The sequence below is a fragment of the Struthio camelus genome, chromosome 14 (genome assembly GCF_040807025.1).
Source record: "Struthio camelus isolate bStrCam1 chromosome 14, bStrCam1.hap1, whole genome shotgun sequence".
Lineage (NCBI taxonomy): Eukaryota > Metazoa > Chordata > Aves > Struthioniformes > Struthionidae > Struthio > Struthio camelus.
The window spans coordinates 10,042,347-10,055,079 of NC_090955.1; the positions used below are offsets into that span (position 1 = coordinate 10,042,347).

At 74.7% G+C, this 12,733-nt stretch overlaps 1 protein-coding gene across 1 annotated transcript; it reads left to right on the forward strand.

Annotated features, from left to right (window-relative positions):
* The first annotated feature begins 158 nt into the window (after positions 1 to 158).
* LOC138060960 (laminin subunit beta-2-like) lies at positions 159 to 12,462 on the forward strand. Its single transcript, XM_068907177.1, has 33 exons — positions 159 to 281; positions 759 to 928; positions 996 to 1,131; positions 1,346 to 1,419; positions 1,521 to 1,709; positions 1,877 to 1,940; positions 2,719 to 2,921; positions 3,042 to 3,162; positions 3,553 to 3,741; positions 3,847 to 4,026; positions 4,128 to 4,240; positions 4,816 to 4,895; positions 4,992 to 5,127; positions 5,249 to 5,404; positions 5,512 to 5,639; positions 5,733 to 5,853; positions 6,325 to 6,517; positions 6,595 to 6,738; positions 6,844 to 7,075; positions 7,153 to 7,316; positions 7,400 to 7,624; positions 8,261 to 8,475; positions 8,565 to 8,661; positions 8,741 to 9,113; positions 9,184 to 9,368; positions 9,463 to 9,698; positions 9,768 to 9,971; positions 10,053 to 10,197; positions 10,496 to 10,703; positions 10,789 to 10,930; positions 11,679 to 11,855; positions 11,955 to 12,114; positions 12,194 to 12,462. Exons 1-33 carry the CDS (start codon positions 239 to 241, stop codon positions 12,328 to 12,330), a joined length of 5,340 nt encoding a protein of 1,779 aa, XP_068763278.1. The 5' UTR covers positions 159 to 238; the 3' UTR covers positions 12,331 to 12,462.
* Positions 12,463 to 12,733: the final 271 nt, after the last annotated feature.

Genomic DNA, 12,733 nt, shown 5'->3' on the forward strand with positions numbered 1-12,733 from the left:
CGAGCGCAGCGCCCGCAGCCAAGTTTGGAGAGGGGCGGCGGGGGGGGGCGGGCGGTGCGACGGGCCGGGCCGGGCCGGGGGGCGGCACGGGAAGCGAAGGGAAGGGAGGGAAGGGAAGGGAAGGAAGGAAGGAAGGGAAGGGAGGGAGGGAGGCGCAGGGCACGGGAAGCCACCGCCGGGCACCTGCCGAGCGCCCCCGGGCAGCGCCGCGCCGCCGAGCACCGCGCCCCGCTGCGCTATGCGGAGCCCCCGCGCCCTTCTCCTGCTGCTGCTGCTGGCCGGTGAGTGCGTGCCCTGCCCCGGGGGGGTCCCCGCACCCCGGCGGCGCTCCCCCCGCACCCCGGCGGCGCTCCCGGCACGCCGCGGCGCCGGCGAGCGGGCTGCGCAGGGCGCTGCGGCCGGACGGGGCGTCGAGGCGCCGGCAGCGGGGCCTCCGCTGGCGGCCGGCCCGGTGGCGGCGGCGGCGGCGGCGGTGGCCGGGGGGGGGGGTTAGGCCCCGGCGGGTGTTTCCAGGCGGGGGGACGCGGAAGGGGTCCCGCTGCGCTGGCGTTCCCGTCCCCGCCGTCCGGCCGCAGCGGGCAGGGGAGGGCGTCCGTCCATCCGTCCGTCCATCCGTCCGTCCATCCGTCCGGCCATCCGTCCGGCCTGGCCGCGCGCCGGACCAGCCAGGCTTCGGCAGCGTCAAGGCCGCGTTAACCCGTCCCGGCGCGGCTGGCCGAGCCCCCGCGCCGGCCTGAGCCGCCCCGTGCCCCCCGCAGCGCTGGGGGGGACCCTGGGCCGGGTGCCCGACCCCCCCCAGGGCTGCGCCCAGGGCAGCTGCTACCCGGCCACGGGCGACCTGCTGGTGGGGCGAGCCCAGCGCCTGAGCGCCTCGTCCACCTGCGGGCTGCGGCGGCCCCAGCCCTACTGCATCGTCAGCCACCTGCAGGTGAGCGGGCTCGGGGCGGTGGTGGGGGGACACACCGGCGCGGCACGGCTGAGCCGCCCGCTTGCAGGACGAGAAGAAGTGCTTCGTGTGCGACTCGCGGCGGCCCTACGACGCCCGCAGCAACGCCGGCAGCCACCGCGTCGAGAACGTGCTCACCACCTTCGCCCCCCGGCCCAAGAAAGCCTGGTGGCAGTCGGAGAACGGTGAGCGAGCGCGGGCCGGCCGGCCCTCCCTCCCGGGACGGGACCGGACCGGGGTGGGGGCACCGCTTCCCGCCGCCCACGCGGAGGAAGCGTGACTCAGCCCGCTGCGGTCGTGGACGCGCCCCGGGTGCCGCCGGCCGCAGGCTGCGCCGCGGCGGGGGCGCAAGGGAGGACGCGCTGCCGCCGCCGCGGGCTCACGGGCGCCGTCCCCCAGGCGTGGAGCGCGTCAGCATCCAGCTGGACCTGGAGGCCGAGTTCCACTTCACCCACCTCATCATGACCTTCAAGGTGGGCGGCCGGCGCGCGGGCACCCTCGGGACCGTCCCCGCCGCCCTGCCGGCCCGGCGGCCGCGGGGCCGGGGGCACCGTCGCAGCCTCGCCTCCCGCAGACCTTCCGGCCCGCGGCCATGCTGGTGGAGCGCTCGGCCGACTTCGGGCGCACCTGGCGGGTGTACCGCTACTTCGCCTACGACTGCGCGGCCGCCTTCCCCCGCGTGCCCCGCGGCCCCCTGCGCCGCGTCGACGACGTCATCTGCGAGTCGCGCTACTCCGACATCGAGCCCTCCACCGAGGGAGAGGTGAGACCCCGGGGCTGCGACGCGGGCGCTGCTGCCATGCGAGGAGCTGCAGCTCGCGGGGGGCCGGGACGGGAGCAGCGCAGGGCATGCATGGAGCGCAGGGGGCCAGGCCAGGTTGGGATGGTCCCTGGTCTCCCCTCGCCGCTCTGCCTTTTCCATTTTTGCAGGTGATCTACCGAGTGCTGGACCCTGCCATCCCCATCCCGGACCCCTACAGCCCCGACATCCAGAGTGAGTCGCCGGCTGCTCAGGGGCTCCAGGCTGGCTGCTCTATTTCGGGTGCAGCTATTTTGGCTGCTCTTCACCAGCTCTGAGCTCTGCCGTGGGGGTTGGGGCCAGATCCAGCCCGCAGGGGCTCAGGCCCCCGCCTGCACCCCGGCCCATGGGAGCCGCAGGGGCCGCGCTGGGGGCTGCAGCCCGTGGGAACAGCTAAAGGTCGGGCTGCGTCAGAGCGAGCGCCGGCACCGAGCGGAGAGGGATGGGCCTGCGGCGAGGGCCGGGCTGGAGCCGGAGCCGGGCCCAGCCCCAGCGCCGAGCGGGAAGGGATCGGCGGTGGGAAAGGCTGCAGGCCGGGCCGGGTGCGAGATGGAGCGGGTTAACCTCCCGGGGCTAAATTTAGGCTGGGAGCAGGAGGAGGGGAGGAATCTGCAAGGCAGGCTTACTGCAATGCTGCGGTCCTGGGAGAGCCGTCCTGTCCGGCCAGGGCGCCGGAGCAGCGCGAGGCTGCGGCCGCCGCGTGCAGCGCTCCCCCGCGCGCACCCCCAGCGGCCCGGCCCCAAAGCCCCGAAAGCTGCCCATCCCCAGGGTGCAGACTTCTGCTCTGGAGAGGTGCCAGCCCTCGCCTGGCTGGGGCTGTGCGGAGCCAGGATCGCGTGCACGGCTCGGGCAGGTCGTGCACAGCCGCCCAGGCTGACGGTGCAACCCCATGCAGCACCGCGCGCAGCCCAATCCGGCTGCCGGAGCCGGGTGTGCAACACCCGGTGCCGACGCCGGTCTCTCGCCCTCCCAGACCTGCTGCGCGTCACCAACCTGCGGGTGAACTTCACCAAGCTGCACACGCTGGGCGACAACCTGCTGGACTCGCGGCGGGAGATCCGCGAGAAGTACTACTACGCGCTCTACGAGCTGGTGCTGCGCGGCAACTGCTTCTGCTACGGGCACGCCTCCGAGTGCGCCCCGCTCAGCGGGGCCCCCGCCACCGCCGACGGCATGGTAAGGGGAGCCCGGCCCCCCACGCCCTCTCCCAGCCCGCCGCCCCCGCCACGGTGCCGTGCTGGAGCTGCGTCAGCCTGCGTTCCCAGTTTCCTGCCCCTCACCGCTGCGTCCCGGCAGGTGCACGGCCGCTGCGTCTGCAAGCACCACACGCAGGGCCTCAACTGCGAGCGCTGCGAGGATTTCTACCACGACCTGCCCTGGCGTCCGGCCCAGGGCACCAGCACCAATGCCTGCCGCAGTGAGCGCCGCCGGCCCGGGGCTCCGGCCCGGGGGTCCTGGGGCAGGGGCTGCGCCGTGCCAGGGGATCGGGGTGTCCTGCGTGCTGGGCTGTGGTTTGGGGGGATCCTGCAGGCCATGTTTGGGGGGTGCTGGGTCTTGCAGGCTGTGCTTGAGGTTCGGTGTGCTGCATGCCGTGGTTTGGGGGTGCCTTGGGGATTGAGGGTGTTGCATGCCGTGGTTTTGGGTTGGGGGTCCTGCAGGCTGTACCAGGGTTTGGAGGGTGCTGCATGCTGGGGGGGGGTTGGCATTGAGGATGCTGAATGCCAGGTTGAGGTCGGGGTGCTGCATGGTGGGGTTTGGGGGCTGGGGTCGGGGTGCTGCATGCCCCCCCGCGGTGCCGTCCCCGCAGGGTGCGACTGCAACGAGCACTCGCGGCGGTGCCACTTCGACATGGCCGTGTACCTGGCCACGGGGAACGCCAGCGGGGCCGTGTGCGACGGCTGCCAGCACAACACCATGGGCCGCCGCTGCCACCTCTGCAAGCCCTTCTACTACAAGGACCCTAGCAAGGACCTGCGGGACCCCGCGGTGTGCCGAGGTGGGGGCTGGGGCTGGGGGTGTCCGGGTGCCTGGGGAGGCCCCCCGGGCTGCGTGGCCAGCTGCAGGGCCCGGGGCCGGGTGCTGACCCTGCCTGCGCCCGCAGCCTGCGACTGCGACCCCGAGGGCTCGCTGGACGGCGGGCTCTGCGACGCTGCCGACGACCCGGCCCGGGGGCTCATCGCGGGGCAGTGCCGCTGCAAGGAGCACGTGCGGGGCCCCCGCTGCGACCGCTGCAAGCCCGGCTTCTTCGGGCTCAGCGCCGCCAACCCGCAGGGCTGCCAGCGTAGGTACCGCCGGCGGCACCGGCTCCCACGGGTGCTGGGGCACCCGCCGGGGCCCGGCACGCGGCTCGGCCCTGCCGGACGCTGCTGGCTCTCTGCGCAGGCTGCCAGTGTGACCCCCGCGGCACCGTGGCCGAGGGCAGCCGGTGCGACCCCGTCAGCGGCGACTGCTTCTGCAAGCGGCTGGTGACCGGGCGCAACTGCGACCAGTGCCTGGTGAGTGGGACTGCGCATGGCTGCCCGTTGGCCACGCGCGGTGCTTGGGGACTGCACGCGGCTGCTTGCACGGCTGTCCAGGGGCCACGCACGCGGTGCCCGGGGACCGCGCATGGCTGCTTGCACGGCTGTCCAGGGGCCACGCGCGCGGTGCCCGGGGACCGCGCATGGCTGCTTGCACGGCTGCCCGGGGCCACGCGCGGTGCCCGGGGACCACACATGGCTGCTTGCACGGCTGCCCGGGGGCCACGCGCGGTGCCCGGGGACCACGCGCGGCTGCTTGCACGGCTGCCCGGGGGCCACGCGCGGTGCCCGGGGACCACGCGCCGCTGCTTGCGTGGCTGCCCGGGGCCACGCGCGGTGCCCGGGGACCACGCGCGGCTGCTTGCACGGCTGTCCGGGGGCCACGCGCGGTGCCCGGGGACCACGCGCGGCTGCTTGCACGGCTGTCCGGGGGCCACGCGCGGTGCCCGGGGACCACGCGCGGCTGCTTGCGTGGCTGCCCGGGGCCACGCGCGGTGCTCGGGGACGCGCTGCTGGAGCCAGGCGCTCGCTGACGCTCTCGCTCCCTGCAGCCCGAGCACTGGGCGCTGAGCCACGACCTCCCGGGGTGCCGGCCCTGCGACTGCGACGTGGGAGGCGCCCGCGACAACCTGTAAGTTCGGGCTGGGGGCAGCAGCGGGGCGCCCTGCCGGCGTGCAGCCCCGGGGAGCGCCGGGGCTCGGCGCTGACGGTGCCGTCGGCGTGCCAGGTGTGCCGTGGAGACGGGGCAGTGCCGATGCCGCAGCCACATGGTGGGACGGCAGTGCGGCCAGGTGGAGCCCGGTTTCTACCACATCAACCTGGACCACTACACCTACGAGGCCGAGGATGCCCGGCTGCAGCAGGTGACGGGCAAAGCTGTCCCTGGGGAGCCCAGGGGGAGCTGGGCACTGCGGGGTGCTGGGGTGGAGGGGTGCCTGCGGGGCACCCTGCGTGGTCGTGTCTCGCAACTGCCCCTTGCACCAGGGCTCGGTGGTGGAGCGTGAGCCCCCCGCGGGCCGCCCAGCCTCGTGGACGGGGACGGGGTTTGCCCGCGTGCTGGAGGGCAGCTCGGTGGAGTTTCACGTGGACGACGTGCCCTTCTCCATGGAGTTCGACGTGGTCATCCGCTACGAGCCCCAGGTGAGCGCCGGCCGGGGAGGGCGAGCCGCGTTGCTGACCGAGGGGCTGCGGGCAGCCCTGGCCGGCGAGGTTGTCGGTGCAGCGATTGCCCTGTTCTCTGCCTGCAGCACCCAGAGCCCTGGAAGGAGGTGAGGCTGCGGGTGCTGCGCCCCAGGCCCGTCTCCGCCAGCAGCCCCTGCGGAAACACCATCCCGGCCGACGACCAGCTCTCTACCAGCCTCCCATCCGGCGCCAGGTGAGCGCCCCGCTGGGGCCGGGCCGAGCTGCGTGGGGGGCCGGGGCGCAGGAGGCACCCGGCTGCCCGCGCCTCCCTTCTGCTGCCCCGCAGGTACGTGCTGCTGCCCCAGCCCGTCTGCCTGGAGCAGGGCGTCTCCTACACCCTCCGCCTGGAGCTGGGCTGCGCCGCGGCCCGCCAAGAGGCGCCCGCCGCCAGCGTGCTCATCGACTCGGTGAGGGGCGGCCAGATAGGGGGATGAGGGGCAGCACCCAGTGGGGCACCTGGCTGTGGGTGCCGTGCAGGGTGCACGGGGTGGCCGGGCGGTGCGCGGGGTGCAGCGGGGAGCAGGCGGGGAGCCGTGCAGGGTGCACAGGGTGGCCGGGCGGTGTGTAGGGTGCGGTGGGGAGCCGGCGGGGAGCCGTGCAGGGTGCACGGGGTGGCCGGGCAGTGCGCGGGGTGCGGCGGGGAGCCGGCGGGGAGCCGTGCAGGGTGCACGGAGTGGCCGGGCGGTGTGCAGGGTGCGGCGGGGAGCCGGCGGGGAGCCGTGCAGGGTGCACGGGGTGGCCGGGCGGTGCGCGGGGTGCAGCGGGGAGCAGGCAGGGAGCCGTGCAGGGTGCACGGGGTAGCTGCGTTGTGCACAACATGCATCTGTAGGGGACATGGAGAGGGAAGAGCATGGTGTGCTGATTACCTGTCCCTGCAGCTGGTGCTCCTGCCCCGTTACTCCTCCCTGGAGATGTTCATCGCAGGTGACCCCAGCGCCATGGGGCGCCGGGAGACCTTCGAGCGGTACCGTTGCGCCCAGCACTTCCACGCCGCGGGGGCGTTGCCCGTGGCCGAGCCGTGCTCCAGCCTCCTCAGCAGCCTGTCGGCCATCGTGCACGACGGGGCGCTGCGTGAGTACGGCCCCGCTCCCTGCACGCGCGCCCCGCGGCGCCGGGGCCGCCGGGCTCACGCCGCGCTCTGCCCGCAGCCTGCCTCTGCGACCCCCAGGGCTCGCTCAGCGCCGAGTGCCGGCCCCAGGGCGGGCAGTGCCAGTGCAAAGCCAACGTGGTGGGACGCCGCTGCCACCGCTGCTCCCCGGGCACCTTCGGTTTCGGGCCCGGCGGGTGCCGAGGTGAGTGCCCCGAGGAGGAGCAGGGCGGCTCAGCGGGGGCGCGCGGGGAGGGATGCTCCGCGGTGGCGTGCCCGGGGCAGACGCTCTCGGCGCCCTGCCTCGCAGCGTGCCAGTGCAGCGGCGAGGGGTCGGTGAGCAGCGTCTGCGACAGCGCCACGGGGCAGTGCGCCTGCCGCCAGGGCGCCCACGGGCTGCGCTGCGACCGCTGCCAGCCGGGCCACTGGGGCTTCCCGGCCTGCCGGCCGTGCCAGTGCAACGGGCACACCGAGGACTGCGACCCCCGCACGGGCAGCTGCCTGCGCTGCCGCGACCACACGGACGGCGAGAGGTGCCAGCGGTAAGCGGGGCGGTGTGCCCGGGTCGGGGCACGGCGCTGCCGGCAGCCCCGGCACCCGCTCAACCGCCCGTCCCCAGGTGCGCGGCCGGGCACTTCGGCAACCCGGCGCTGGGCTCGGGCCAGTACTGCCGGCCGTGCCCCTGCCCCGAGGGGCCCGGCAGCAGCCGCCACTTCGCCGCCTCCTGCCACCAGGACGGGCAGTCCCAGCAGGTCGTCTGCCACTGCAGCCCCGGGTACGCAGGTGGGTGCCGGCCCTCGGGGCGCCCCGAGGAGGTGGCCGGGGGTTCCCGGCTCCGGGCGCTGCCCAGCTCCCTGTGCCGGCAGGTGCCCGCTGCGACGAGTGCGCGCCCGGCTACTACGGGGACCCGCTGCAGCTCGGCGGGCGCTGCCTGCCCTGCCAGTGCCACAACAACATCGACATGACCGACCCGGAGGCCTGCGACCGGCGCACGGGGCGCTGCTTGCGCTGCCTCTACAACACGGCGGGGCCCCGCTGCGCCGAGTGCCAGCCCGGCTACTACGGGGACGCCACGCGGCACAGCTGCAGGCGTGAGTGGCTGCGCTGCCCGCGAGCCTGCCTCCAGCTCCGCTCCGGGGTCCGGCGCGTCCCCAGGGACCCCGCAAAGCTGTGGCTGCCCCGGGCACGCTGCAGGGGGGTGCCTGCGGCCCTGCCTTGCTCTGGCCCTCTGCCCAGCCCCAGCGCTGTCACTCTGTCCCTGTCCCCATCCCCATCCCTGTGCCCATCTCCATCCCCATGTGTGCCCTCGTCCCATCCCTCTCCCCATCCTGCCCCCATCCCTGTCCCATCACCCTCCCCGTCCTGTCCCTGTCCTCATCTCATTCCTGTCCCGTCCCCATCCCCATCCTGTCATCATCCCCATCCTGTCATCATCCCCATCTCATCATCATCCCCATCCTGTCCCTGTCCCCATCCCGCATCATCCCCATCCTGTCCATGTCCCCATCTCATCCCTATCCCATCATCATCCCCGTCCTGTCCCTGTCCCCATCTCATCCCCATCCCTATCCCATCATCATCCCCGTCCTGTCCCTGTCCCCATCTCATCCCCATCCTGTCATCACCCCCATCCTGTCCCTATCCCTGTCCCCATGCCGTCCTCATGCCATCTCCACTCCCATCCCTGTCCCATCCCCACTCGGTACTCAGCTCCCATCGGGTTCCAGGTTGCTCCTGCAACGCGCTGGGCACCGACCCCAGCACCTGCGGGCCGGAGCAGTGCCGGTGCGACGGGCGCAGCGGGCAGTGCCGCTGCCTGCCCCACGTGGAGGGCCAGAGCTGCGACCGCTGCAGCCCCAACTTCTGGAACCTGGGCAGCGGGCAGGGCTGCGAGCCCTGCGCCTGCCACCCCCAGCACGCCCTGGCGCCCGCCTGCAACCAGGTGAGACGCCCCGGGGCTGGGCGACGGGGCCGCGAGGGGCCGGGGCCGCGCGGCAGCGGCGCCAGCCTCCGCCTCGCCCTGTCTTTCAGTTCACGGGGCAGTGCTCGTGCCGGCCGGGCTTCGGCGGCCGGACCTGCGCCGACTGCCAGGAGAACCACTGGGGCGACCCCCGGCAGCAGTGCCGAGGTGAGAGCCGGGGCCGGCGCGGCGGGGACGGGCCGCCCCGCCGAGCCCCGCGGCGCCCTGACGCCCGCTCTCCCCGCAGCCTGCGACTGCGACGCCCGCGGCGTTGCCAGCGCCCAGTGCCACCGCGGCAGCGGGCACTGCGACTGCCGGCCCGGCGTCTCGGGCGTCCGCTGCGACCAGTGCGCCCGGGGTTTTGCCGGCGCCTTCCCCGCCTGCCAGCCCTGTCACCCCTGCTTCGGGGACTGGGACCGCGTGGTGCAGGACCTGGCTGCCCGCACCCGGGCGCTGGCGCAGCGGGCCAGCCTCCTGCAGCACGCCGGCGCTGCCGGCGCCTTCGAGGGCACCCTCCGCCGGCTGCAGGAGGGCCTGGCCGCCGCGCAGGCCGTCGTCGCCGCCCGCAACGCCACGGCGGCCGCCGCCACCCACCTGATGCGCGCCGTGGACGGGCTGCGGTGAGCCGCCGGGCGCGGGTCCCCGGGGTGGCCCCCGGCGGCGGGTTTTTCACCCCCTTTCCCCTGGCAGGCAGCAGATCGGGGAGGCCACGGAGAGGCTGACGCGGCTGGAGGGCGAGCTGACGGCCGCCCAGGACGCCAACTTCAACGCCAGCCACGTGCTGAGCGCCGCGGACCGGGGCGCCCGCGCCCTCAACCACAGCCTGCAGGAGCTGGGCCGGCGCCTGCACACCCTCAAGACCTCCAACTTCCTCGGTGAGCCGTGCCAGGGGTGGAGGGGGGAGCTGGGGCGGCGGGGCTGCGGCCGGGGGTCTCACGGCGCCCGTGCCGCCCCCTCTCTCCCCGCCAGGCGCCTACGACAGCATCCGCCAGTCCCACGCGGAGCTGCGGGAGGCCGAGCGCCGCGCGGCCGCCGCCGCCACCCGCGGCCCCGTGAGCTCCTCGGCGGCCGCGCGGCACCGCGCCGAGCGCCTCCTGGCCAGCCGCCGGGACGACTTCAACCGGCGCAACGCGGCCAGCCGGCGGGCGCTGACGGAGCTGGCGGGGCGGGCGAGGGCGCTGAGCCTGCAGCCGCTCAACGAGAAGGTGAGGGGGCCCCGGGGCAGGGAGCGGGCACGGCGCCCGGAGCCCCCTCGAGCCCACGCTGCCTTGCAGGTGTGCGGGGCCGCGGCCGACGTGCCCTGCTCCGAGAGCCCCTGCGGAGGAGCCGGCTGCCGGGACGAGGACGGGGCACGGCGCTGCGGGGGCCTGAGCTGCGGCGGGGCCGTGTCCACGGCCGACAGCGCGCTGGACCGAGCGCGCCATGCCCGGGAGGAGCTGCAGCGCGCCGCCGGCGACGTGGCCCAGCTCTCCCACAAGGTGCGCGCCGCGGGGCCGGCGGGCGCTGGGCCGGCGCGGCCGTGCCCACCCGGGCGCTGACGGTCTCCGCCCCGCACCCAGGTGGCCGAGGCCAAGGGGAAGGCGGATGAGGCCCGGCTCCGGGCGCAGGCGGCCTTGGACAAGGCGAACCGGACCAGGGCCCGCGTGGAGCGCTCCAACAAGGAGCTGCGGGAGCTCATCGGCCACGTCAAGGCCTTCCTGAGCCGTGAGTGCCGGCGCGCTGCGGAGGCCGGCGGCCCCTGCCCGGCGCTGCATGGCTCCGCGCCGCCTTGCACGGCACCGCCTCGCACCGCGCGGCCCCCGCGCTGCATGCGGACCGTACAGCCCTGCACCGCATCGCCCGGCGCCGCCCCCGCATCCGCCGTTGCCCCCGTGCCCCTGCCCCACGCTGCCCTCCCCGCCGCCCGGCGCCGTCCGCCCGGGCGTCCCCAACCCTCGCCGGCCTCCCCGCGCCCCTCCGCCCCCCGCGGGTGCCGCGCGGCACTGACGGCTCCCGCCCGCAGAGGAGGGGGCCGACCCCGAAAGCATCGAGGTGGTGGCCGGCCGGGTGCTGGAGCTGTCGCTGCCCGCCTCGCCGGCCCAGATCCACCGGCTGGCCGAGGAGATCAAGGCGCGGGTGCGCGGCCTGGCCAGCGTGGACGCCATCCTGGAGCAGACGGCCGGCGACGTGCGCCAGGCCGGGCAGCTGCTGCAGGACGCCCAGAGGGCCAGGTGAGCGTGGGGCCGGGGGGTGGACGCGGCCCCGCCGGAGAGCCGGGCTCCGGCAGGCGCTGAGGCCGCGGCCGCCCCGCTGCAGGTCGCGGGCGGAGGGCGTGAGGAGCACGGCCGAGGCGGTGCGGCAGGCGCTGGAGGAGGCGCAGCGAGCCCAGGGCACGGCCGAGCACGCCGTCCGCAGTGCCGCCGGCGACATCCGGCACAGCGAGAGAGTGCTCGGCGCGGTAAGGGTCTCCTCCCAGCTCCCCGCGGCCTCCGTCCCACGGGAACGAGTGGACCCCCGTCCCCACTGTGCAGCAGGCTGGCGGTGTCCATCTCTGCCATGGGGCACCCTGGTGCCATCAGTCCTCACCATGCGGGCACCCTCATGGTGTCCATGGTCTATGGGCACCCTGGCGGCGTCCATCCCTGCCATGGGGCACCCTCATGCCATTGGTCCCCACCATGTGGGCAACTTCATGGTGTCCTTCCCCACCATGCGGGTTCCCTGACAGTGTCTGTCCTTGGTCTACGGGCACCCTAGCAGAGTCTGTCCCTACTGCGTGGACAGCCTGATGGTGTCTGTCCTTGGTCTATGGTCACCTTGGTGGTGCCTGTCCCCACCATGCGGACACCCTGGTGGTGTCCGTCCTCACCACGTGGGCACCCTAATGCCTGTCCTTGGTCTATGGGCACCCTGGTGGTGTCCATCCCCACCACGTGGGCACCCTGACATCTCTCCTTGGTCTATGGGCACCCTGGTGGTGTCCGTCCCCACCACTTGGGCACCCTGACATCTCTCCTTGGTCTATGGGCACCCTGGTGGTGTCCATCCCCACCACGTGGGCACCCTAATGCCTGTCCTTGGTCTATGGGCACCCTGATGGTGTCCGTCCGTTCTATGCGGACACCCTGGTGGTGTCCGTCCCCACCACACGGGCACCCTGACGTCTGTCCTTGGTCTATGGGCACCCTGACGGCACTGGTGTCCAGATCCAGGCCCAGACGGCGAACGCCGAGCAGCAGCTGGCCAGCGCTATGGAGCGGGCCGGGCTCCTGGACCGGCAGGTGGACGCCCTGAAGGTGAAGCGAGCCAACAACAGCCTGGCGGCCGCGCGAGCTGAGGACACGGCCGGCGGTGCGCAGGCCCGAGCCGCCGAGGCTAAGCAGGCAAGCGAGCCGGGGGACGGCTGGGGAGCGCGCAGCGGGGCTGGGGGGTGGCGGCGGCGGCAATGACGGCGGCGCTGATGCTCCCTTCTCACGCGGCAGTTGCTGGAGGGGCACCTGCGGGACCGGTACCGGACGGCGCAGGAGCTGGCGCAGCACCGGGCGCAGGGCGCGCTGCAGGCAGCGAGCCGGGCAGACCAGCTGCGTGCCGAGGCCGCCGGGCTCCTGCGCGAGGCGCAGAGCAAGCTCCAGCGCCTGCGAGGTGAGGCGGGGGCCGGGTGCGGGGTGCAGGGTCGGGCCGGCAGCGCCGTGCTGACCCCCGGCCGTGCCCGTCTCCCCAGCGCTGGAGGAGACCTACGAGCAGAACGAGCGGGTGCTGGACGCCAAGGCGGCCCAGCTGGACGGGCTGGAGGCCAGGATGAGGGACGTCTTGGCCACCATCAACCAGCAGGTCCAGATCTACAACACCTGCCAATGAGCGCTGCGCTGGCCCGAGCCCCCCTCCTCGCCCACGCCGCGGGGCCGTGTCCCCGGCCCCGTGCTCGCCCCACGGGGCGGCGGGGTGCCCTGGCATCCCCGCGGGCACGCGTGAATAAAGCTACAGCACGAGGCTGCCCGCGTCCCTGCGATGGCCGTCGGTGGGTCGCGGCGCTGTCCCCGGCTGCCCGCCGTGCCCGGGCTGGGCGGGGGGCGCTGGGGGCCGGGGACACGCTGGGGGCCTGGGGGCCAGCCGTGCTATAGGGTCATGGTGGGGGGCTGGGATCCTGGGGTGGGGCAGGGTGACGCGTTAGGGCCTGGGGGTTGGCTGTGCGGTGGGGTGACAGCGTGGGGCTGGGTGAGACGCTGTAGGGCAAGGTGACAGGGTGGCGTAGGATGACATT